Genomic DNA, 27,400 nt, shown 5'->3' with positions numbered 1-27,400 from the left:
CAATTCTATTAATCCTGAGGGCTGCTCCAAGTCGCCATCACCAGAGAAGAGAAACACAGAGTAGGCTCTTAGTCAGAGTAGGCTCTTAGTCAGGAGGTGTGCATACCATCCACCGCTTCCGAGTATATTACTCGCTAGTGTTCAGTCCCTGGACAATAAAGTAGACAAGCTCAGGACGAGGATCTCCTTCCAGGCAGACACCAGGGACTGTAACATACTCTGTTTTACTGAATCATGTCTCTCTCCGGATATACTGTCCCCATCCATTCAGCCAGCAGGGTTCTCCGTCCATCGCGTGGACAGGAAGAAAGAACTCTCCGGGAAAAAGAAAGTTGGAGGTGTATGTTTCATGTTTAACTATTCATAGTGTGATTGTGGTAACGTACAGAAACTCAAGTCCTTTTCTTCTCCCGATCTGGAATACCTCACCATCAAATGCCGAACGCATTACCTCCGAGAGCATATTCCACTCAAGGAACTACACTGGACTTTGTGCAACTGGAAACTGTATATCCTGAGGCTACATTTATTGCACATGAGGACATTAATAAAGGAAATCAGGAAAACGCTACCAAGGTTTTATCAACCCATCTCCTGTGCTACTCGCTAATCGAGCACTCTTGACCGTTGCTACTCCCCTGCCTGCCCTTTGGCAAATCAGATCATGCCTCCATTTTGCTCCTCCCCTCCTATAGGCAGAAACTTAAACAGGAAGTACTTGTGTTGAGGACTGACCAATCAAAATTTGCAGCATTCGCGCAAAACTGAAAGTGTGAACCACCGCATTTAACCACGGTAAGGTGACTGGGAACATAATCTGTACAAACAGACTAGCTATGCCATCCGCAAGGTCATGTAAAAGGCAAAAGGACAGTATAGGGACAAAGTGGAGTCGCAATTCAACGGCTCAGACATTAGACATATGTGCCAGACAATCACAGGTTATAAAGGAAAAGCCAGCCACGTCGCAGACACTGATGCCTTGCTCCCGGACCAGCTAAACAAACACCTTCTTCAACGCTTTCAGGAAAACACAGAACCGCCAACGCAGGCGGACGCCGCTCAGATGGACTGTGAGCTCTCATTCTCCGTGGCCGACGTGAGTAAGGCATTTAAGCATGTTTATCCGCGTTTTCCAAGCCACATCCTCAGAGCATGTACAGCCCAGCTGGCTGGAGTGTTTACGGACATATTCAATCTATCCCAGTCTGTTATTCCTACTTGCTTCAAGATGTCCACCATTGTTCCTGTATCAAAGAAAGAAAAGGTAACTGAATTAAACAACTATCACCCTGTAGCACTCACTTCTATCATCATGAAGTGCTTTCATGAGGATCGTATCCCCTCCACCTTACCCAACACCGTAGACCCACTACAATTTGCATACCGCCCCAACAGATCCACGGATGACGCAATCGCCATCGCACTGCACACTGCCCTCTGCCCTATCTCATCTGGACAAGAGGAATACCTACGTATGTAAGAAAACTGTTCATCGACTACAGCTCAGCCTTCAACACCATAGTGCCCTCCAAGCTCAACACTAAGCTCGGGGCCATGGGTCTGAACCCCGCACTGCGAAACTGGGTCCTGGACTTCCTGATGGGCCGCCCCGAGCTGGTGAAGGTAGGCAACAACACCCCCACCACATTTAACCTCAACATGGCCCCACTGTGTGGCCACGCATGTCTCCAACTCAATCATCATGTTTGCAGTGGTAGGCCTGATTACAAACAATGACGAGACAGCCTACAGGGAGGAGGTGAAGGCCCTGACGGAGTGATGCCAGGAAATATAACATATTCCTCAACGTCAACAAAATGAAGGAGCTGCCTGCCCTCTAGAACTTCTACATCATCTGGTGTCACAGGAAGGCCAAGAAGATCATCAAGGACCTCAGCCACCCAAGCCAGGGCCTGTTCACCCCGCTACCATCTACAAGGCAGAGACAATAAAGATGCATCAAAGCTGGGACAGAGAGACTGAAAAACAGCTTGTATCTCCAGGCCATCAGAATGTTAAATAGTCACCACTAGCCAGCCTCTGCCCAGTACATTGCCCTGAACTTAGTCAGTGTTACTAGCCAGCTACCACCTGGTACTCTGACCTGCACCTTAGAGACTGAAGCCCTATGTACATAGTCATTGAACACTGGTCACTTGAATTATGTTTACATACTGTTTTACCCACTTTATATTTTTATACTGTTTTCTAGTCAAGGCTCATCCTATATAACAACCATATTTCTTCATTTCATTCTTTTTGGGGGATTTGTGTGTATTAGGAAAGGGAAAGGGGGATACCTAGTCAGTTGTACAACTGAATGCCTTCAACTGAAATGTGTCTTCCGCATTTAACCCAACATTTAACCCAATCAGAGAGGTGCGGTTAGGTATTACTGCACTGTTAGAGCTAGAAACATAAGCATTTCACTGCACCTGCGATAACATCTGCAAAATATGTGTATACGACCAATATAATTAGATTTTTGATATGATTTGACAACCACAGACATGTGTAACCAAAGGCACATACACAGACACACCAGGGGCCAGGCTTTTCTGGGGCTGATTTAAGCCCGCTAATATTAGCCTAGAGGGCCTGTGTCATCGTAATGAGCACTAGTTGAAGGCAGATTAACACCTCTCAGTACAGCGCCATCATTAGCATAGTGTATCAAATCAAATCAAATGTTATTTGTCACATGCGCCGAATACAACAGGTGTAGACCTTACAGTGAAATGCTTACTTACAAGCCCTTAACCAACAATGCAGTTTTAAGAAAATAGAGTTAAGAAAATATTTACTAAATAAACTAAAGTAAAACAAATAAAGGTTACACAATAAAATAACAATAACGAGGCTATATACAGGGGGTATCGGTACGGAGTCAATGTGCGGGGATACAGGTTAGTCGAGGTAATTTCTACATGTAGGCCAGATTAGACCTCAGCTGAGTCTCTCACTTTCACTGATGCTTTTCACTGAGTTCAAAAGCAGCCGCAGGATTTAAAAAATATTTTCAAAACAACCTCCTTGCTAGCTAACGTCCTATCCCTGTTACTTTTTAAAAACGTGGATGAATAAAGAGGCTTTGCTTTGACAAACCTGTGATCCCCCCACCATGGAAAAGGCATTCTAACCGTGTGTGTGTGTGTGTGTGTGTTTATGCGCGCATGCGTGTCTCTTTCAGAGCGGCCTCACACCCCTCCACTTAGCAGCGCAGGAGGACAAAGTCAACGTGGCAGAAGTCCTGCTCAACCAGGGAGCGGACATCGACCCCGAGACAAAGGTGAGGGCCTTTCTGTTTCTACGGCAACCACAGGAAACAGACTGTACAGACTATCACAGTGAAAGACTGTGGGACAAAGAGATGCCCTTGATTTCAACTCTCCTCTGTCAATCATAGCCCAGGAGTTATAGATGGTTACTTCATGTGTTTAGAATAGTGCATTACTTAAGTGCTAAAGATAATCACCTGCCCACACACACACACCTTTCTGCAGCACTGTGTTCTCAGGTGTGCCATGAATAAAGTATAGGAGGACACCTGAGTGACAGGTGTTTGTGTCTGTACATCCGGCACTACCAGTAACCTCCCCTGCTTCATGCAGTTGACCGCCCATTGTCAACCTCCCCCCATAGCAGGGACACAGACAGATACCTGCAGCAGCTCAAGGTTACACAGCACAAGGTTACACACTGTGTTTGTGCTGACAGCACACTGGTTTACAGCCAAGGCTGTTCATCCATTCATATTTTCTATCAGGCGTTTCTAATAAAGAAGTGTTATTAAGTTCTTGATGTATAATAGTAATTTTGTGTCACACTTGGGTAAAGTTAATGTTAGTTACGTCCTATTCACACAAGGGCTGTGACGTCACAGGATGAGAAGTAACAAGCTCACACCTTCCTTTCTTCGTCTCTATCGTTCCCCCTCTCTCTGTCTCTTTCCCTTGGGTAAAACAGATGGGATACACTCCGCTGCATGTGGCTTGTCACTATGGCAACGTCAAGATGGCAAACTTCCTCATACAGAACCAGGCCAGAGTTGATGGCAAAACAAAGGTAAACAACTGAAGATCTCTCCCATGTGGTGTTCATTTGAGCTTATTTACTTCTGTCAGGTTGTGTGTGTGTGTGTGTGTGTTATTTCACCTCCCTAACACTCTCTTTGTTTTGGTCCCACTCTCTCTTTCTCTCCCTCCCTTGCTGCCCCACTGTTTGTATTAATATTTTCTCCTTCTCGTTTTTCTCTTTGCATTCCCCTTTCCCCACTCCCCTCAATTTCTCCGCATCTCATTCTTTCTCTCACTATCATCCCTTCGCCATCCCTCCCTTTCTCTCTGTCCGCAGAACGGCTACACGCCCCTCCACCAGGCGGCGCAGCAGGGTCACACCCACATCATCAACCTGCTGCTGCAGCACGGAGCCTCGGCCAATCAGCTGACCGTGGTGAGTGAGGCACCATAGGAAAACCTGCTGTCTCAGCAGCTCTCTGACAGAAGCCCCAGTCAGCAGGGATACACAGAGACAAATGGAGCAGAAGGACACGTACAATAGTATACTGTACATACATTGTATACCATACATACATACACATACACAGCACTAATGTGTCCACAATAACAAAGTAAAAACACACGCATATTATAACCTCCTATCCTTTACACCTCCAATTCTTCTCCTCCTCTTTACAGAACGGAAACACAGCCTTGTCCATTGCCCGTCGCCTTGGCTACATCTCAGTGGTGGACACTCTCATGCCGTTGACTGATGGGAATCTGACCTCTGTGGTAAGACGCCAAGTCTGTCTCTTTGTCAGTTTGTCTTTGTTTGTCTGTATGTTTATCTTTCTGTAAGTTTGTTTGTCTCTCTGTTTTAATTTGGACCAGTGGGGCCTAGCCCCATTGTTATCACTTGTCTTTGTCCAGTGAATATTGCTTCTGGCACTCAATTTGACTGTAAATCTGAATTGGTGTATTGTACTCATTGATGAGTCTACTCACCTGGCATGAACACAGGCCTTTATCTCATAGTAATTGAGCAAGCAGACACAGCAGCAGTGGAAGACTTGAGTTGTGTTCCTTTGCTGTACTGGTAGCAGGTATAGATTACGCGTTATGCATACCTCAACACTAGTCCAGTTATCACACGTGAGACACCTTGCAGTGCGAACTGTAACGTGCTGATCTCTCTCTGTGTTAATGTGTTATGGTAATGCAAAGCAAATATCGATTTGCATTCCTAGTGTATGTAAAACAAATGAAAATCCAGACTAGTGGTCTGTCTTTATGTACAGTATTTGTTACAGTCATCTGACCATGTGCTTGGAGTTCACTAACCTTATGTGTTCATCTGTGTGTGTGTGGTGATCTATAAGTACAGAATAAATGAATAAACATTTGTTCATTCCTCTGATGAAATTGAGCTGAATCCTAACACGAGGTCTGAAAATACTGTACAACTCAAACCTTGAAATCACTGGATGAGTTACTAATGTGTATCTCAAATTAGTACTTGGCCCTGAAACGGTATACAAGAGTAACTGCATGTGATTCCACAAATTCTCTCGCACATGTTTAATAGTGACCTGTATGAAACGGCCAGATTGAATGGCCTGGTGCTCCTCAAATAGCCCCTGAGACCTGATCTGTCCACGTGTCAGGAGGGATTTATTAATAGTGACACCCAGGGCCAAGCAGAGGTCACTGGATACAGTAGCATTCATCTACATTACTCATGTCTCACTCTTTCCTCTTTTATCACCAGACTACGACAGAGAAACACAAAATGAACGTCCCCGAGACCATGAACGAGTTTCTGGACATGTCTGAAGATGAAGGTATGAGTATATGTGATGTGACTGTTTCAAAACTTCCCTTATAACCTAAGTTGTGCATTCCCCCATGAGCTGAAAGTGAAATAATGTTTGGATCCTCTCCAGTTAGGGTTGATCTGTGTTTTGTGTATTCAAAGCATGTGTGGATGCATCTCATATTTGTGAAAGTGTGCCATTTGATGTGTCTTATTAACATCCGATTTACTGTATGTATTCAAATCACACAGTTAAGGCTAATGTGCCGGAAATTCTCAATGAGGACTGTATTTCAGATGTTGACGAAGGTATTTGCCCCATTTTTCTACGCAGTAGTTTTATGTATGTTTCACTCTTTTCACGTAAACCCATTCCTTCACCTGCGCCTCACCCGTTGGAAACCAAACCAACTCACCACATTGCTGATACATTGCTTCACTAACTGTCCGCTGTTGCTTGAGGTTTGCCTGGCTATCTGGAACATAATAGCCAGAACACACCTCTTTCTCTCTGCTTCCTTTCACTCAAATCCAGCTTTCTCTGAGTATCTTGTTTGAGCTATGTATCCGTAGTTGATGTCACTGGCTGAAGCATTGTCTCCAAATGTAAATCAGCAGAGAAAGTAAGCCCTGGACACAAATTAAGTTTGTGTGTGAGCATTTGGACATTTATTTTGCTTGCGATAAGATATGTTAGGTGTAACCTATCCGCAGTCATTCTTGTTACACTGCATGTAGCTAAGTATTCGGTCCCTAGAGCAATTTCCTATAAAGAATAGGCCTTCCTTCTGTAAAGCTGAATTAACTTGTGTCTTTTCCCACATTCATTATGGGTCATTTAACTTTGTTGCCAAAACACCATGCATGGTAGTTATATGGTATTTCAATATATTTGGTAACAATACAATCATTATTATACATTACTTGCAACTACACCGAAACTGTACATGCAACAACTGAACTTGTAACTAGTAAATTGTGTGGGACAAATCAAGTGTTATTACATGTTAACTGATCTCAAGTTGCATTTTTATGCTGAGTGGATGGATGAATACCAATGTATCGGTAGTTGGTAAGACAAAACTTAATATCATAGAATTGCCCATTTCAGTTATCACCAAGTGTTTGGGAAGCAATATACGGACTCCACTGTAAAAGGGATGAGTTTTTCCATGGAGTGTTGCAGAGGAAACTGTAGAGAGGGGTGTCGGGTTTCTGTGTTAGATGATACTGCTGGACTCAACAAGTTCCACACACTCACCTGGCGACTGATCAGAGGTGGTGCTTACTATGTCTGCACTGGGGCTGATAAACGCACACTGCAATGTTTACGGCTCTCAGTGTTCAGGTTATCCTCACAGTTTACTATGTTGCTAAATGGCCTTAAGTGTAAGACCCGACCAAGGCAGCTATGTTGAAAAGTCTTACTGAACAATGGTGTTACATCTGGCCATACATTACACCAGTAATCCTAGACAGTCCGTCCACAGTGCATGTCATGGTCTGGACAGAAAAAGTTTACATCTCTCCAAATCTCTTTATCTGGAGGGCAATCTAATTGGCCATGACAGGTCACTCCTGTCCTGCTGTAATCAGAGTGGCACGCTGATTCCATTACCCATTCCTTAGATCATGTCTAAAGTCCTCACAGTATTCTTCTGGGATCAGTCCACAGCACAGACCCTAGGTAGAAAATAACAATATATATATATATATAATATAGTACCAGTCAAAAGTTTGGACACACCTACTCATTCAAGGGTTTTTCTTTATTTTTACTAATAATGCCAAGAATCCCCAAAGCTGTCATCAAGGCAAAGGGGGGCTACTTTGAAGAATCTCAAATATAGAATATATTTTGATTTCATCTAACACTTTTTTTGTTACTATACATGATTCCATATGTGTTATTTCATAGTTTTGATGTCTTCGCTATTATTCTACGATGTTGAAAATAGTAGAAATAAAGAAAACCCTTGAGTGAGTAGGTGTGTCCAAACCTTTGACTGGTACCTTATATATAAATATATATATATAAATATAAATATATATATATATATATATATATATATATACTTATTTTCAGCCTAGTATAACCACAGGATGTAAATCTATATGAGTGTAAAAGTGGTCACCAGTCATAATTGTTGCCTAATTCTCCCTAACACCCAAACTACAAAAATGTGTTGATTTAGAGGAGTAATAACTTGAAGTGTAGGCTACTTTGAGATACAAAAAGATGCACTAATTATCAGCTTTGGTCCACCCATTTGGAATGCAGCCAGATTTCCACCGTCCACCCCCTCCTCTGGAAAAAATTCCAGGAGGGGTTCCAGTGGGTTGTCCTTCAAAGCCTTTTTCTCCCTCCAGTCTCACCAAACGGAGTTTATCCCCGTCCTAAAATAAGTACCTCCCTATGCCTCTGCCGCTGTTTTTTTGGTGCCATTCAGGCTGCACATTGACGGAGATGCTAGCTTATCCAGACGGATGGACTTTTTCTCCAAATCCAATGAGATGAGCTTTCACTGAGCCGACTAGATGCATTAGCAAAGCAAACTCTCTTGTTCCGACCTTAAATGGCTTCCACTTTTACTTTTTCGCTCGGAGATTTACTCTACCGGGAAAAGTCTGCATAGTTTGAATTTTGTTTGCAGCACGAAACGGAAGAGCAGAGGTGCAGTCCGCCCCTACACTAGCAACAACTGCAGCAGTTACAATAAGTAGGCTTTCGGGTAGTAGTCATTTGCTGGAAGGATAGCCAAACCTGACACAGTTCAGCCTCGGATTTTTTTCAACTGCAACCACATGACTGCATGGGATTTATTTTCTACCTCATTCGTCTCTCTCTGGATTTATTGGGGGAAGTTATTCTGTTCTGCGGATAATTGGAATATAAAGACAAACACGGGAATCTAATAAGAGTGGTGACAGACATGGCAGTTTTTCTATGTAAGTCATAAAGGCTAGGCTGTAGTTTATAGAGAGCTGCTGTCGAATGGATTTTACACAGGGAATTGGTGCATAAAGCCATTTCGTAGTTGTGTGGCAGAATGCAGCACTATTCAGTTGAATATTGTAGGCTACAGGGTGAGCCGAGGCGGGAGCCGTGTGACAGAGAGCAAGCTGGGAGAGGGAGAAGAGAATTGTTAATGCTGCCTTGGCTTGCTATGACGTTATAGTCTTCAGTAGTCCACTGCGTTAGCTTTGAAAAACATACTCCCATTTGATGTTATACAGTCAGTGTGCGAATGGGACCGTATTTGAATCAAATGTAGCAAAGAGCTGTAGCGACATTGCAGCCCATCTGAGCAAGAGTGCGGCAGAGGTAGGACTGCTGGGGGGAGGGGCTGCGGTGGAAGAGTGAACTGTTTGTTGAGGGCTGGAGTCGGGGAGAAGGGGATCGCTACAAGGACTGCCGTCTTTTATTTCTCCTTGATAATCGAGTTGCTCTCGCGGCTTGAGTTCTGCTTGCGTTTAACCCTCTCACTTTTTGGCTTGAGTGTCAATACAAACTGCGTTTGGTTTTACTGGACAGGAGAGCTATGCTGCAAGTAGATTTTGTCTATCTCCAAGCTAATGGACTTCGTTAGCCTTTGAATAGATTGTAATGGATTTATTACTATTGTCATTCATTCCAAGTAGCCTGAAGCTGAGTAGCTGTTATTTAGTTTCACTATAGCCCAATGTGTAGCCCACCGACTGAGCATAGGGCCTACTAGACTTACTGGTCTGCTAGTTATCAGACTGACACTGATTAATTATTCAAGGCCTCTTATAAAGCAGTGGTAGGGTTTTTCTAGGAGTACCACAACGCTCTTTTACCGGATTGCCTTTGAAATATTGATGAGGGACTTTTCCACCAGGTGAGGATGCAATGACCGGAGACACTGACAAATATCTGCGGCCCCAGGACCTGAAGGAGCTGGGGGACGACTCTCTCCCGCAGGAGGGCTACATGGGGTTCAGCATAGGAGTCCGCTCAGCAAGGTATGTGACCCTATTATGACATTATATGCTCTTGATTGTGATGTCATGTTTGGCATTGCTACTGTGTTTGTTCATTCTATACACCCCGGTTTAAGATGTGTTGATGATGCTGTACGTATGGGAGCAGTGACATTCTAGGGAGCAGTGACATTCTAAGAAATAGTGGTCATGTAAGTTTTCTTCATATACACAAATGTTATGAAGGCGTAATGAATATGTAATACTGCTGGTTCAGCATGACATCATGATTCAGGAGTTTTGAATTTTTACGGGCCATAGAATAACTACTAACCGTCACTGATACCTACACTTATACTGTACAGTGCATTGGGAAAGTATTCAGACCCCTTGAATTTTGCCACATTTTGATATGTTTCAGCCTCATTCTAAAATTGATAAAATTGTTTTTTCCTCATCTACACACTACCCCATAATGACAAAGCAAAAACAGTTTTTTAGAAATCTTTGCACATTTTTTCAAAATAAAAAACTTAAATATCACATTTACATAAGTAGTCAGACCTTTTACTCAGTACTTTGTTGAAGCACCTTTGGCAGCGATTACAGCCTCAAGTCTTCTTGGGTATGACGCTACAAGCTTGGCACACCTGTATTTGGGGAGTTTTCCCCATTCTTCTCTGCAGATCTACTCAAGCTCTGTCAGGTTGGATGGGGAGCGTCTCTGCATAGCTATTTTCAGGTCTCTCCGGGTTTAAGTCTGGGATCTGGCTGGGCCACTCAAGGACATTCAGTGACATGTCCTGAAGCCACTCCTGCATTGTCTTGGCTGTGTGCTTAGGGTCATTGTCCTGTTGAAAGGTGAACCTTCGCCCCAGTATGAGGTCCTGAGCAATCTGGAGCAGGTTTTCATCAAGGATCTCTCTGTACTTTGCTCCGTTCATCTTTCCCTCGATCCTGACTAGTCTCCCAGTCCCTGCTGCTGAACAACATCCCCACAGCATGATGCTGCCACCACCATGCTTCACTGTAGGGATGGTGCCAGGTTTCCGCCAGACATGATGCTTGGCATTCAGGCCAAAGAGTCCAATCTTGGTTTCATCAGACCAGAGAATCTTGTTTCTTATGGTCTGAGAATCCTTTAGGTGCCTTTTGGCAAACTCCAAGCTGGCTGTCATGTGCCTTTTACTGAGGAGTGGCTTCCGTCTGGCCACTCTACCATATAGGCCTGATTGGTGGAGTGCTGCAGAGATGGTTATCCTTCTGGAAGATTTTCCCATCTCCACAGAGGAACTCTGGAGCTCTGTCATAGTGACCATCAGGTTCTTGGTCATCTCCCTGACCAAGGCCCTTCTCCCTCGATTGCTCAGTTTGGCCAGTGGCCAGCTCTAGTTAGAGTCTTGGTGGTTCCAAACTTCTATTTAAGAATGATGGAGGCCATTGTGTTCTTGGGGACCTTCAATGCTGCAGAAATGTTTTGGTACCCATCCCCAGATCCATGCCTTCACACAATTGTGTCTTGGAGCTCTACAGACAATTGCTTCGACCTCATGGCTTTGTTTTTGCTCTGACATGCACTGCCAACTGTGGGACCTTATTAAGACAGGTGTGTGCCTTTCAAAATGATGTCCAATCAATTGAATTTACCACAGGTGGACTCCAATGAAGTTGTAGATACATCTCAAGGATGATCAATGGAAACAGCATGCACCTGAGCTCAATTTTGAGTCTCATAGGAAAGGGTCTGAATACTTATGTAAATAAGGTATTTCTGTTTTTATTTGTAATACATTTTTTTTTGTCATTATGGGGTATTGTGTGTAGATTGATGAGGATTTGTATTTATTTAACCCATTTTAAAATAAGGCTGTAACGTAACAAAATGTGTAAAAAGTCAAGGGGTCTGAATACTTTCCAAATGCGCTTGTCACGGTTGTCGTATGAAAGAGACCAAGGCGCAGCGTGCGTATCGTTCCACATCTTTATTTCTATGTGAAACTATGCAAGACAGACAAACTATAAACAAAAACAACAAACCGTGACGAAGAAGTGCTACATGCATAAACTCAAAATAATCTCCCACAAACACTAGTGGGAAAAACAACAACTTAAATATGATGCCCAATTAGAGACAACGATGACCAGCTGCCTCTAATTGGGAATCATACGAAAACCCCAACCTAGAAAAAAGAATCTAGAACACAACATAGAAAATGTAAACTTGACAAAAAACCCAACATAGAAAAAAGAAACTACAACCAAACATAGAAATAAATAAACTAGACAAAACCCCCCAGTCACACCCTGACCTACTCTACCATAGAAAAATATAAGCTCTCTATGGTCAGGACGTGACAGAACACCCCCCCCCCCAAGGTGCGGACTTCGGCCGCAAAACCTGAAACCAAAAGGGAGGGTTAGGGGGGTGTCTAGTGTTGGTGGCGGCTTTGGTGCAGGACAAAGAACCTTCTCATCCCGCGGATCCTCCCGCATCGGAGGCGGTTCTGGTGCGGGACGAAGAACCCTCTCATCCTGAGAACCCGCCAGCATCGGTGGAGGCTCTGGGCTGCAGACCGTCGCCGGAGGCTCTGGGCTGCAGACCGTCGCTGGACTAGGCAGGCGCACTGGAGGCCTAGTGCGTGGAGCCGGGACAGGTGGCACCAGACTGGTGACACGCACTTCAGGGAGATTGCGAGAAGCAGGCACAGGACGTACTGGACCGGGGAGGCCACTGGAGGCCTGATGCGTGGGTCCGGTACAGGTGGCACCGACGAGTGACACGCACCTCAGGGAGATTGCGAGGAGGAGGCACAGGACATACCTGACTGGGAACACGCACCTCAGGGAGAGTGCGGGGAGCAGGCACAGGACGTATCTGACTGAGGACACACACTTCAGAGAGAGTGCGGGGAGCAGGCACAGGATGTACTGGACCGTGAAGGCGCACTGGAGGTCTGGAGCATAGAGCTGGCACAACCCGTCCTGGCTGGCACAACCTGTAACGGTCCTGTGTGGCTCAGTTGGTAGAGCATGGTGTTTGCAACGCCAGCGTTGTGTGGTTCGATTCCCACGGGGGACCAGTACCAAAAAAAATAAATAATAATAATTATTAAATATATGCATTCACTACTGTAAGTCACTCTGGATAAGAGCATCTGCTAAATATGTAAAATGTGGCTGAATGCTCACTTTAGCCCGGCAAGTGCGGGGCGCTGGCACAGGATGCACTGGCGACCAGGAGCGCTGAGCCGGCACAACCCGTCCTGGCTGAATGCTCACTTTAGCCCGGCAAATGCGGGGCGCAGGCACAGTGCGCACTGGGCTATGAATACTGGGCACTGTATCTCCAGTGCGCATCACCCCATAACACGGTGCCTGACTGGTCACATGCTCCCATTGCTAAGCACGGGGAGTTGGCTCAGGTCTCAACCCTGACTCCGCCAATCTTCCCGTGTGCCCCCCCATTTTTTTTGTTGAGCTGCCTCTCGGGCTTCCGTCGTTGCCGTGCTAGTTCCTCGTATCGTCGCCGTTCCTCTCTCGCTGTCTCCGCCTGCTTCCATGGCAGGGTCTTGTCCCCTACCATTACCCCCTCCCAGGTCCAGGATGTCCTCCACTCTCTTCTCGCCCGGGCCCAGGATCCCTGCTCCTCCTGGGCACGCTGCTTGGTCCTTTGGTGGTGGGAGATTCTGCCACGGTTGTCGTATGAAAGAGACCAAGGCGCAGCGTGCGTATCGTTCCACATCTTTATTTCTATGTGAAACTATGCAAGACAGACAATAAACTATAAACAAAAACAACAGACCGTGACGAAGAGGTGCTACATGCATAAACTCAAAATAATCTCCCACAAACACTAGTGGGAAAAACAACAACTTAAATATGATCCCCAATTTGAGACAACGATGACCAGCTGCCTCTAATTGGGAATCATACGAAAACCCCAACCTAGATAAAAGAACCTAGAACACAACAGAAAATGTAAACTAGACAAAACCCCAACATAGAAAAAAGAAACTAGAACCAAACATAGAAATAAATAAACGAGACAAAACCCCCCAGTCACGCCCTGACCTACTCTACCATAGAAAAATACGAGCTCTCTATGGTCAGGACGTGACTGGGGGGTTTTGTCTAGTTTATTTATTTCTATGTTTGGTTCTAGTTTATTTTTTCTATGTTGAGGTTTTGTCTAGTTTAAATTTTCTATGTTGTGTTCTAGGTTCTTTTTTCTATGTTGGGCTTTGGTCAGATATGTATACATTATTTCCCAGTACAGTATTCAAAGAGAGGATAACTAACTAGTCTAAGAGTTGAGTGCCCAGCAGAAAACGGACAATTCTGGCTGAAAATACATCACCACATTAGATGAGTATTGTGTATTCCACAGCACATCATTGGCCATCTATTGTGGTGCCCCTGACAGCTGGCAAATGCATAGTGATGCTTGACTGACTAAAAACAACAACAGTGTCAGTCTGTCAGGAAGCAGCACACTGTGGAACAAAACAGCCCAGAAAACAGAACCACTGTTTGACTCATCATGAAATAAGTGTTCAATCAGCTTTTAAGCAATAATGGATGATATCAGATGTTTATCATGTTTATCACATCATGTCACAAAGTCAATATGAGGCGTGACATCACTTCAACTCTTCCTTGTTTGATCAATCAAGGCAAGGGGTTTGAATTGGGCTGTGTCATTTTTATAGTCTCTAGAGAAGCGTTCGAAAGTTCAAAGGTTACAGTGAGGACTTCAAATCAAGTGCTTTCTCTCATAAGGTATTGCATCTAGTGTATAAACTATGCCACCATTTACTATCCTGTATATTGTGCTATGAGAAACTTCTATCATTCTTCTGTTATTTTAATTGCAGAGTAAACCGGTTGAATATGTGTGGTGAAACAATATTGCTGGCATGACTTTGCCATGCTGGATATGTTATGCTTTATATTTCAGTCAGTTATTGTATTGATTGATTAATGTACTGTGCTGAGCAGCTGCTTTCTTTTCCCCTTACCTTTCTGTTTATGACGTCGGCCTTGCGTGGTTTGCTCTTGGACTCTCTACACACACACACACACGCGCGCACACACACACACACACACACACACACACACACACACACACACACACACACACACACACACACACACACACACACACACACACACACACACACACACACACACACACACACACACACACACACACAGACACACAGAGAGACTATGAGCCCAGGCTTGGAGCATGCCCCATGCAAAAGCAGAGCATCGATGTCACATGAAAATAAAAACACAGCACCTCTGCTTTGGTTTTAAATGCTTTGCTTTTCACCACTCTACTTTTCTTTTCCTTGTTTCTTTCTTGCACTCTGTCTGTTTCTCACTCTAGCCCTAGGATCAGGTAAGAGCAGAAAGCACATTTCTCTCCCCTGACCCATCCTCATTGTGACTTCATGAACCATTGTCATTCTTTGTGTGGTATATTTACACAGTTTATTGGTGACTTATTATTTGGAAAACTTATTTTGAGCTCACTAATATTTTCCATTGACACGTTCACCTTATTTTCTCATCAGTAAATATAAACCCCTCATCATTTGCAAATAAACCAAGTCATATTTAACACAAGTTATGAATAGAGTAGACATGAGAAAATAAAAGCGACAATTATATGGTGTGACTTAATAATGACGTGCTTTGGTTTAAGTTTATTAACCCAACTTTTTGTATAGTGGTGTGGTATGAGGTGACACCCTACCCTTTAGATTATTTTTTTAAGGTGCCACTTTTTGTAACTTCCATTGCTTTAAAATGACCTACTCTAGTATGCAGAGATGGAAACCTCAAGGCCAAAGAATGGCTTGTTATCTAAAAATCCCACATTGACCTATCTGACGAATAACAGACCAATAGCAAACACACACACACAGCACACACACACAAACTCACACACAAACACAGATACACATTTTGCCTTGGAACTATATAATGAATGACAGAGTAATGATGATCGAGCAACGATAGCAATGATCCGCACAACCAAGTCGTTGAGCTGACTTAGATAAGCAAATATTCACTTTCTTTCTAGATCAAATAACACTGCTTCATCTTAAAATGTGGAGAGAGAGTGAGAGTGAAAAAGCGAGGATGAGAGAAAGCAGAAAGCAGTGAGAGAAATGTGCAACGCAGTGTTCAGAATAGCAACGAGGGACAGAGGCAGATTGATCAAGGCCACTGAGATGAAATGGTACATAAAGAAGCCGGAAGGAGGAAGTGAGGGAGTAAAAGAAAGGAAGGGGAGGGGCTTCCACTAAGTGAAAATGTCATTGTAAACAACTCTGTACAAATAAAACAACATGGAATTGGGGGAAAGGACGAAACAGAGGGAAGGAGAGAGAAAGGAAAGCTGTGAAGAGAAAACACAGGCAGCACCACAGAGAGAGTAGGCCAGGGGTTCCCAAACGTTTCTGGCCCGCGACCCCATTTTCATTTAAAAGAAAAGTGTGACCCCACCATGTAAAGAAAGTGATGTAATCAACGGCCAGCGATTTGTTTTTTAATTAAGGCTTTAACATTCTGTTACAAATCAGTCTCGGGCCAGTATCTTAAAGAAGTGTGGGTTGAAGTGACTGAAATGCATCAGAAAGGTACTGGGAAGTCCATTGATAATGTTGTTTTCCCCCCCAGTTTGATTTAGTGCCTAGTTGTCCACTCTGTTCTATTTAGTCAACAAACAGAAACCGCTCTGTTTATTACAACCCCATATAGCTGCTACCAGAGGTTACTGACATAACGGTTAGGTTCTATGAACTAAGCACCAAAAAAAAAATCTGAGTTTATCTCGCGACCCCATTTTCAAATCAGGCGACCCCACATGAGGCCGTGACCCCTAGTTTGGGAAACACTGGAGTAGGCAAAGCAGATTTGTGATGCCAGTCCATTCAGGCAGTGGAGTTGCTTAGAAACTTCAGCTGCAGTGCTGAATAAAGGACTTCTCTCTGTGCTGAATAGCATGCCCAATCAAACCCTCAGCAGTTTTTCTCTCCCTCTCTACGCACATATACACACGCACACACACACACACACACACACACACACACACACACACACACACGGGCACACACACACGGGCACACACACACACACACACACACACACACACATACACACGCACACACACACACACACACGGGCACACACACACACACAGACACACACACACACACACATACACAATACAGTGCAGCCCTACACTTTTGACTAGGTTATACACACACTTCTTCTGAGAAGACACCTCTAGAAGTGTGTGTGTATACTCACAAACAGTGTAGCGCTACACTGTTTAAAACAGTCAAGTAAGAAGATTGGCTTTTTCTCACAAAGGGGAGCAGCCTATTGCATTCAGTCAGTGTGTCTTCGTCTGCAACACCAGGCAAACATCAACAACACAGCAAGCAAGACGGAGAGGACCGTCATCTCTGTAGCACCCAAACTAACACACATCCAAGTCATCTGAGAAATGAAAGACACAGAACTTTGCCTATCGTAAAACAAATGTTTAATTGAATTAGCTACATTATTTTAACTGAATACAAATTAGGATACTTCAGAGGTTCAAGATTATTTATAGGAACCGTTATAACTAAATATGTATTTAATAAACATAAAGAATCCAGATGTTTTAGTGACGGAATGGAATTCATCAAAGTTAGTTCCCTACTCTATGTACTGTAGTGTAGTTAACACATTATTTGTTTCTTAGTAGATCAAATTGATTCTCCACCCAGTGTCCTCTCTGAAACATCTACAGTAGTCAGACTGTATTTGACCTCACATCAGTGTTCATGATACACAGACACAAATACAACTCCTTTATCGCTCTCTTTCTCTCCCTCTGTCTTTCTGTCTCTCACTCCCTCTTTCTCTCTCAGTAAAAACTGACTGACCTCCCTCTCATTTCCATCTCTGAATAGCTCCTATCTACCTAGCTATCCCCTACTGTGGGACTCTAATCTTGCTCTGCACTATATACAGTACATTGTACAGTACCATTCAGTTCCCTGGAGGTTGCATGTAGTAATGGATTTTTTTTAAACTTTTGCTTTTCTTTTGGTTTGGGCCTGCTGTTCATTGTCACCCGCTGTGTTGCGTGGTAACATTTAAACACCCCAGCCTCCGCTCCTTCAGTTTGGATAGGTCCAACACCCTCAACCGCAGCTCCTACGCGCGGGACAGCATGACGATAGAGGAGATCCTCGCCCCGACCAAGGACACGGTACGTCCTCCTAACTTCCTCACACCACCTTTTCCTTGACCCCTTTCTTGTCTCTATCCTCTTTCTGTGGTCACTCTCTCGGTTTCTCTGTGTCACTCTTTTCTTCCTCTCTTCTCCTTTTTATATTTTTGTCAAGGGCATTGCGTGACACAATATTTTTTTTAATGTGAACTCAGATGGGGTCAGTGATGGATTTGGCCTCCCCATGGTCACATTTAATTTCCAATTGCCTATTTCGGGCTTTTTCATTAGTTTAGTTTATGTTTGGCACTTACAGTCCTGAGGCTGTGTAGGACAATTTCTGTAAGAGCTTATTCAAACTTCTCTGTGGCCTCTTCAAGGTTTCCAGCTGCCTTGGGAAATCCACACGGCAGTGTTTGCCCTAAAACAAGTTTTAGTGATCACAATGCAGGATCTGAAAGAGGAACTTTAACCTGATGTACTGTAAACAATATTTGCAACTTCACTGAAATCACATTTGACAAACAAATGTGGGTCAAAGGGCAGCCAGGTATTAGAATGCATGTAAAATATTTTTCTCTCATATTGTTCAAAAAATAGTTTCCTCCAACTTGGTTGTTAAAACTGATTAAACAAATGTTTCCTGTGCTTTTTCAACGGCTTGAGACATCATGCTCTGTAGTTGATCTGTTTCATATGATCACATGTATCATTCTTGGGATTTGGTGACATTTGTGGCACTATCACATCTACTTATTACAAATAAGGCTGCCTTTGTGATAGGATCACTCTTTGCTAAAGCAGAAATCTCGTGGGAAAGGCCACTGCAGCCTCTTCTCACTGTATGAGTTGTTGTATGATTAGGGACTGGTAGAAAAATCTCAAGGCTCTTCAACTGTTGTTCCTCGAGAGGAGTCCCCTTTGTGATTTCTCATCTGCCTCTTTTTCCTCTAAAGCTTCAGAGTGTCTGTAAAGACCTTTCCTACTTGGTTGACCCTCTCAATAAGGTATATGATGTCAATAGATGGTCTCCTTGCTCTGCTCACTCTCCATGACCATCTCTCTGGCTCCATTTGTGTTTGTTTGTTTGAGCTCTGAAATTCTCATTCCGTTCATTGGTCCTCATCTCAGTGAGGTAAAAAGTTATTTATTTCCCCATGCGACATCTGGTCACTGTATATTCCCACTTTTTTTTTCTTCATTTTTATACAAACAAATTATTGTTTCAGTTGGAAGTTTGCCACTTTTTGTGGTTCAAATGGTTAATCATATTCAGCATGTTTCATTGAGGTGATATTGAATGTTTTAGATGATAAAGACATGTTTCTGTGAGACACTGTATGAGTCCTGTTAGATCACTTGTCTGTAGGGGTAAGAGGTCATATTCTCTTATTGTGTGTTAGGAATGCAGAAGGTCATTAAACGTGTCACCTCTAATGTCTGTAGATTAGTGTGGGTCACCGTCAGGTTAGGTCATAAACCATTAGGTCTCCTTCCTATCTCACCTGTTGACCCTCCTCCTGCATTTGCTCTTCCACAGCACCTGGCTGTAACCCGAGACTACGATGCAGAGTGTCTGAGGCGCTACAGCTGGACCCCAGACACCATGGACCACAGCAACACTGTGTCCAGCCCCATTCACTCGGGGTAAGAACCAGCCATCTCCCAACCGGTCTGACACCCAGCCACAGCTGCTGTAGCTCCAGCCATGTCAGACGGGCTACTGCTAATCCAGACACAGGAGAATGTTACTCTACATACTCCATTTGATCAGCCCAAGAAAGACCCAGCTAGCAGTTGTCTGCAGTGACACACTGTTAGGAGTTTTTCCTTTGTGCAATTTAAATTTGCTGAGCTGCGGTGATGAATAGTTTGAGGGAAGTCACCCACACATACAGTAGATAATGGACTTACGCTGTAGACTACATGATTTAGTCTTATTGGAAATGCTCGAGAGTCGAATGTCCTGGGCCGAGTACAGATGGAAGATATTTTGTGTTTTGTCAGGTCTCATGTACTGGCGTTTTTGCCCCTTTCAATGCCCTACATTTTTCCAGTTCTACTGTATTTCAGTCCCTCTCTTTTATTTCTGTACCATCTTTTTCTACTTTTTTTGACTGACACGGTGAAATGCGTCAGACCCTAAAAAACTAAATTGATTGTGCTGTATTACTAAATCGAATTTTTTGCCTCCTGCATTGTTTTGGTCTTTATTTTGCAGCTTGTCCTCCCCGCTCCCTCAGTATGACTCCAGGTGATGATTGTGTCTGGTGATGTCACCATGATGTCACAGTGATGTCACAGTTTCCACTACTTCCTCTTTCCTCTTTTGTTTCTGTGCTTGTGTCATCTGTGTGGTCTGGTCTCTCATCTGCACTGTGTAGCTGTAGTGCTAGTGATGTGTTTAGGATTTTCTCACTAAGGTGCCATCTCACAGTGCATATATGGATAAAGCCCCTAAAAAAAATGTATGAGCAGGTCTGCAAAGTGCACACAAAGACAAATGAATGGGAAAAAAGATCAGAATTCGTCTGCATGTGTAAACGCAGCCTATGTGGACAGTCAAATACAGAACATTGTGTATGGTTTTAGGTCAGACATGATTCCTGTAACAACTCAGCCGTCTCAGATCAGCATGTCATGCCGAATGAAAATGTAGGGTATCTTTATTTGGTAACGTTTTATGGCTTTAGGAAGATAGTGATATGACATAGTTGCAGAAAGTAAACAGCATAGTGGATCAATTTCCACAACAACTAAGAGCGTTGAAGTGCGAGGCTGAACTTCTCAGCAGTTTTGTTGCCCCGGCTACCACGCTGTGAACAACGTGACGCGAACCCGTGCGTAGATACCGTGTGTGACTGTGTGAGAGCGAAGTCTGGCATCTCGCTCATCTCAATATCTGCGGTGCTGCTCGTGGCAACGTCATTTTGCTGAGTCCACCTTTAACAGCTGGCTCACTATATGAGGCATTTCAATTTAAACATACCCTTGTTCGTTCTACGAATAGCTTAATACTACTGGTGACAGTTTCCACAATTAATGGGATGCCAAAACTGCATTTATTAGGTAGAAGCTAACACGTCATGTATTTAACACATTCATTTGTGATTTAATTTAGTTTCTACTCGGGGGTGAAACATTTGTGAAGGTGTTTAGTATAGATCACTGCTTCAGAGTAATGGATCTTGGCAGGAAACTCACCTTTTCCCTATTACATCACCTCTGAGTTCTTTCTAGTTTCAGTGTCTTGAGGTCACATTGTTAAGTGTCAGAGGTGAGACCTGCCAAGTTTGAGAACTCGAAGCACCATCTCTCCCTCTGTCTCTGTCCGTCTCTCTCTCTCTTTTCGGAGTGTTTGGGTGTACGGTGGTCACAGCATGGGATTCGTCCGTCTCATGTGTCAGTGGTTATGGTCTCCCTCTCTTTTCCCGCTTCACCCTTCCTGGTCTAATATTTGTATTTCTGCGCTGGCAGATTCCTGGTTAGCTTCATGGTGGATGCTCGTGGGGGGTCCATGAGAGGAAGCCGAAGCAACGGCATGCGTATCATCATCCCGCCCCGGAAGTGCACGGCTCCCACCCGCATCACCTGCCGCCTGGCCAAGAGGCACAAGCTGGCCTACCCTCCACCCATGGTGGAGGGAGAGGGCCTGGTCAGCCGGCTGGTTGAGGTCGGTCCCGCAGGAGCCCAGTTTCTGGGGTAGGTTTTCTCTTATCTCTATAGCAATGTTTCTTAATCCTTGTTGCACATTCTAGTTTTTGCCTTAGCACTAAACAGCTGATTTCAAATATCAAAGCTTGATGATGAGTTGATCATTTGAGGGACTAAGAAACATTGCTCTATACCATTTTTGCTATTTGAATGTAAAGATCCACCTTTTTGTCTCTAAGGGGGCTCTGAACAATCTCTGGGTGTTCTGTTCCATTCCAGCCCTGTGATCGTGGAGATTCCTCATTTTGGCTCCATGAGGGGGAAGGAGAGGGAGCTGATCGTACTCAGGAGCGACAACGGTGACACATGGAAGGAACACCAGTACGACTGCCATCCAAGTGACATCACAGACATTCTGAACGGGATGGACGAAGGTATGTTACACAGAGCATGACATCTGCATTGACACCTGTAAATAGCTTTGTTTGTTGTCTGTTCTATTTTCTGTGTTTTTGATAGTTTTTATTAATATATATATATTTTTTATTGCATGGTGGGTGTGAGAAAAGCGCTTTACCACATAAATTAATTATTATTATTATTATTATTATTATTATTATTATTATTATTATTATTATTATTACAGGTCAACATTGCTAATGTAATTGAATACCTTCTCTTACATTCCTTCGTCATTCGCACATACATAACATATTGAATATCCTTTATCCATCTATATTTGTTAATGTGTTTTCCAACAGAACTGGACAGCAATGCTGAGCTGGAGAAGAAGCGGATCTGTCGGATCATCACCAGGGACTTCCCCCAGTACTTTGCGGTGGTGTCCAGGATCAAGCAGGAGAGTAACCACATGGGTCCAGAGGGCGGGACGCTGACCAGCCAGACAGTGCCCATGGTCCAGGCCTCGTTCCCACAGGGGGCGCTCACCAAGAAGATACGCGTTGGCCTGCAGGTCTGAAAGCCAAGTCAATCAGTTAGCTGTATTGTTTAGGATCTCCATTAGTCTCTGTTTTGCTTTAAGCTTTGAGTCTAATTTCCCAACTTTTGAGCTAAGAGCATCGTTTTGATTGATGAGTTGGCTTCCTTCATCCTATTGAGATTTCTTTTAACTTCCCTGGGCTGTAGTCAACAGCCAGTGGAATCGCGTGGCGCGAAATACAAATACCTCAAAAATGCTATAACTTAAATTTCTCAAACATATGACTATTTTACACCATTTTAAAGACAAGACTCGTTAATCTAACCACATTGTCCGATTTCAAAAAGGCTTTACAGCAAAAGCAAAACATTAGATTATGTCAGGAGAGTACCCTGCCAAAAATAATCACACAGCCATTTTCAAAGCAAGTATATATGTCACCAAAACCACAGCTAAATGCAGCACTAACCTTTGATGATCTTCATCAGATGACACTCCTAGGACATTATGTTATACAATACATGCATGTTTTGTTCAATCAAGTTCATATTTATATCAAAAAACAGCTTTTGACATTAGCATGTGATGTTCAGAACTAGCATACCCACCGCAAACTTCCAGTGAATTTACTAAATTACTCATGATTAACGTTCACAAAATACATAAATTATTTTAAGAATTATAGATACAGAACTCCTTTATGCAATCGCAGTGTCAGATTTTAAAATAGCTTTTCGGCGAAAGCACATTTTGCAATATTCTGAGTACATAGCCCGGCCATCACGGCTAGCTAATTTGACACCCACCAAGTTTGGCCCTCACCAAACTCAGATTTACTATAAGAAAAATTGGATTACCTTTGCTGTTCTTCGTCAGAATGCGCTCCCAGGACTTCTACAACAAATGTTGTTTTGTTTCCAAATAATCCATAGTTATATTCAAATACCTCCGTTTTGTTCGTGCGTTCAGGACACTATCCGAAGGGTGACGCGCGAGCGCATTTCGTGACAAAAAAATTCAAAATATTCCATTACCGTACTTCGAAGCATGTCAAACGCTGTTTAAAATCAATTTTTATGCTATTTTTCTCATAAAATAGCGATAATATTCAGACCGGGCGACGTTGTATTCATTCAAAGGCTGAAAGAAAAAAATGGAGAATTCTCATGAATGCGCTTCTCAGTCTCACTGTTCCCAGGCTGACCACTCACAAACAGAGCTGCTGTACTTCGCCCAGAGACTGCAGACACCCCATTACACTTTCTGGCGCCTTCTGAGAGCCAATGGAAGCCTTAGAAAATGTCACGTTACAGCAGAGATGCTGTATTTTCGAAAGAGATGCAACTGAAGGACTGCAAATTGTCAGACAGGGCACTTCCTGTATGGAATCTTCTCAGGTTTTGGCCTGCCATATGAGTTCTGTTATACTCACAGACACCATTCAAACAGTTTTAGAAACTTTAGAGTGTTTTCTATCCATATGCATATTCTCGTTTCTGGGCAAGAGTAGTAACCAGTTTAAATCGGGTACGTTTTTTATCCGGCCGTGCAAATACTGCCCCCTAGCCCCAACAGGTTAACATGACTTTTTAAAAGATAATGGCTTTTGTCATGTGTTATGCTAATGTGAAACAAATGAGCGGACATTGATTCACCTCTTTCATCCGTCCTCCCCTCCCCTTCCCTGCAGGCTCAGCCCGTCCCAGACGACATGGTGAGGAATCTTCTCGGCAACAGGGCAACCTTCAGCCCTATAGTTACCGTGGAGCCCAGGAGGAGGAAGTTCCACAAGCCCATTACCATGACGATCCCTGTCCCGCCCCGATCTGCAGAAGGCCACCCCAGTGGACACAGGGGGGATTCCACCCCCTGCCTGCGCCTCCTCTGCAGCATCACAGGCAAGTCCACAAACTTTGTGTCTGAGAACATACCTCTATTGAAATTGGTTCAGACCTTCACTGATAACAAGATTCACTCCTACTTGGATGGAAGGACAGGGTTTGCAGTAGGTGGATGAAAGGTTAACCAGGGATGGGGATTTGTCTTTTCTCGTGGTTTTCCATCCAGGTGGAACATCTCCTGCCCAGTGGGAGGACATCACAGGGACCACTCCCCTGTCCTTTGTCACAGACTGTGTTTCCTTCACAACAAATGTGTCGGCCAGGTAAGGCCATGCTTTCTCATATGCTCACAACCAGTTAACTGCAGCGTTTTCTCAACGCCCCATGGCAAAAGGAAATTAACTCTAAAAACTAAATGTTCTCTCTGCTGTCAAGGTGGGGGAATTCGATTAGCTGTTAGCGCCCATTGCTATATCAACGGTGTGATGAGCTAATGCTTTGGATTTTGGAGATCATTAACAGCCAAATGGACGTTCTTTAAATCCCTGCTATGTAAACAAAGTTGATTTCCGCATACAATTTGTTCTCTGCTAAAACGAGTTTTGTTTAGCTAATAATATGAATACATTACTTCCATCTGCTTTTCAACAACTTGCAATTCGAAATAGCAAAGAAAATGTGAAAAGTGCACGTTAACCTACCTTTCAGATCGCAAAGTGAGCTCCTATGCAGCTAATATTTCATTCATGTGAAAATCAGTTCAATTCATACACTGGCTCGCCTGGCTGGCATGTGTTTATTTTCAGCTTCCCTTGTCTTACACTAAAGTATGCCATTAGTCCTATTATGATTGTTTTCCTCCACCACATGGCTTAGCTCAGTACTACAGCAGTACACTTGTGGTTGAATATAATGCAGGACACGACAGACAGCTGAATAATATTGAACTCACAAATACCAAAAAGGGATTTACAACAATTATTTAATTAAATGAACACCCTGTGAAACCCAACTTGGCAATATTTAAGGTTGAAATATGAAAACCTTGCCCTTTTTGTGGAACAGGTGTGCCATTTGATATACCCACATGGAAGTTATAGACTGAAATACACGAGTATAGGCTAACATCAACACATAAACAATAAAATACAATTTAGTTGAGAAAACAGAAGTATGAATGACAAAGTAGATAGTAGGAGAGAAGGGGATCCTCAAAGATTCTTGGCAGAAGTAGGGTATGGGGGATTTGTTTTGTATCTCTCAGTTCTAGCGTGTAGGATAAAGAGGAGGTGGGTGCTACGGGTGGTTCTGCCTGTCACTTTACCTCAACAGGCAGCCAGTCTCAGAAGGGAGAGACTGAGTGTTTGCAGTGCTAGTGTATGTAGTTTAGATGTGTATCTCACTGTGCCCAGGATGATATGGCAAGCACAATTTCTTAGCAGATTAGATTGAAAAACTTGACAATAACAGTAGCTGTAGATCAGTTGTCACCAACGGGTCGATCGCGGTTGATCTCCAAGGCATTCCTGATCGATCACCAAACATTTATGTAAAAAAACAACGATAAAGCCTTGCATTTCTATTTGCTTTGCACTGTTGGCAGTTGATACATTTGATTCTGGGAAGGCAAAGTGTTCCCATTTTGAACTGTTTCATGTGTCTGATGGTAGAACTCCACCTACCCGGCAGGCCCAGAGCAAATCAAGCGCACCTATAGGCCTAAAGCTGGCCAATCAAGTAGCTTAGATCACCATGTCTACAGTTTCCTTGATCCATAGACTGTAAAAAGAAGCCTCGAATGCACAGCGAAGATTATTCTGTGAGATTACAAAACTTTTAAAACCATGACTAGAGAGACTCAACAAATACAGCAACGAGCTGGATGTTTTTATGAGTAACTTCATGTTTAAGTTGATATTTTTATAAGCCATAAATGTGCGTTCTCCCTAGTTGCATTCTCGCTACTACCAGCACTGCCACTGCAATGAATGAGTATAGCAAAGTTGCGTTATTATTAGTGGCTTGTGTCTTTTTTAATATCAAGGAATATTTAACTTTCTCTGGTCATAGGAGTAACAACATGAATTGGTGCATGAGGCAAAAATAAGTTTGGCCATCAGCTGGAAGACTGTCCCCTTTTCTCAGCGGAGGGAGGGGGAGTGGTGGGACAGCCTCACCGCTGCTCTCTCCCTCCCCTCAGACTGACCATCAGATGCAGACCATCAGTCCAGTAAAAAAAGCTCATTATTAAGCTGTGCATGACAAGTAATACAACAAATGATCAATTACCAGTGTGATTATATACCTACAATTGTAAAATATAATTTCAAAATGGTCTGAGAAGAACAACATTGGCAGGGCAATTCAAGCATAGACTGATGTATTGGGCTGGCCACCAACCTTTTCTGCTGTAGATAATGTAATGAAAGAGGCGGGTGGGTGGTCATGGAGGACATCAGGTGGATCAAGGTGTGGGGAAGGTATACGGTAGGCTGCTCGGGGCATGGCAGAACCCCTAGATCCTGGAGAACAGGAGCAGAGGGAAAGGGGAGGAGACAGAGGAGTAGAAGGATGCATAAAGAAAAAAGGTTACAGGTAGATCAGGAGTGCGTTCAGCAGGACACAATGTTTTGGAACATTCAGATAGGAATATGTTATGTAGAACAAGCATGATTCTCTGACATGTCGAACATCCAGTCCTTGGAGGCAGTAGTACACTCACATACTCTGGGTTACAGTAGCTCAATCTTTTGGGTCTCAGGTATTCCGGTACAGGTGGATCCTTGAAGACCTCTATTCTGCACTAAGCAGAACTCGAAACACCAAAATCAATATTTTCCGGTAGTGCTCCCAGTCCCTTAATTAAGTAGTGATACAACACACCATGTAATGTTTCAAACCATCTCAAGATGTGTTTCAAACCATTTCATTTTAACAGTGTAGACTGAGAACAGCTCAAGAAGC

The 27,400-nt window shown here is 43.5% G+C and overlaps 1 protein-coding gene across 7 annotated transcripts in view; it reads left to right on the top strand.

Annotated features, from left to right (window-relative positions):
• Positions 1–27,400, top strand: part of LOC115153282 (ankyrin-3) — a 149,812-nt gene that overhangs the window by 83,433 nt on the left and 38,979 nt on the right. For all 7 annotated transcript variants that reach the window (XM_029698565.1, XM_029698562.1, XM_029698564.1 and 4 more), the window contains exons 19-35: positions 3,194–3,292; positions 3,970–4,068; positions 4,357–4,455; positions 4,701–4,796; positions 5,773–5,845; positions 6,070–6,126; positions 9,681–9,804; positions 15,155–15,166; positions 17,938–18,040; positions 18,958–19,008; positions 19,542–19,648; positions 20,223–20,255; positions 21,479–21,703; positions 21,935–22,089; positions 22,417–22,628; positions 24,286–24,493; positions 24,663–24,759. In XM_029698565.1, the coding sequence (XP_029554425.1) occupies positions 3,194–3,292; positions 3,970–4,068; positions 4,357–4,455; positions 4,701–4,796; positions 5,773–5,845; positions 6,070–6,126; positions 9,681–9,804; positions 15,155–15,166; positions 17,938–18,040; positions 18,958–19,008; positions 19,542–19,648; positions 20,223–20,255; positions 21,479–21,703; positions 21,935–22,089; positions 22,417–22,628; positions 24,286–24,493; positions 24,663–24,759 (1,850 nt within the window). The remainder of the gene's footprint in view (positions 1–3,193; positions 3,293–3,969; positions 4,069–4,356; positions 4,456–4,700; positions 4,797–5,772; positions 5,846–6,069; positions 6,127–9,680; positions 9,805–15,154; positions 15,167–17,937; positions 18,041–18,957; positions 19,009–19,541; positions 19,649–20,222; positions 20,256–21,478; positions 21,704–21,934; positions 22,090–22,416; positions 22,629–24,285; positions 24,494–24,662; positions 24,760–27,400) is intronic.

The sequence above is a fragment of the Salmo trutta genome, chromosome 18 (genome assembly GCF_901001165.1).
Source record: "Salmo trutta chromosome 18, fSalTru1.1, whole genome shotgun sequence".
In the NCBI taxonomy this organism is placed as follows: Eukaryota; Metazoa; Chordata; class Actinopteri; order Salmoniformes; family Salmonidae; genus Salmo; species Salmo trutta.
The sequence above is the reverse complement of the archived record's forward strand: the minus strand, read 5'-3'. Positions and strand labels throughout refer to the sequence as shown.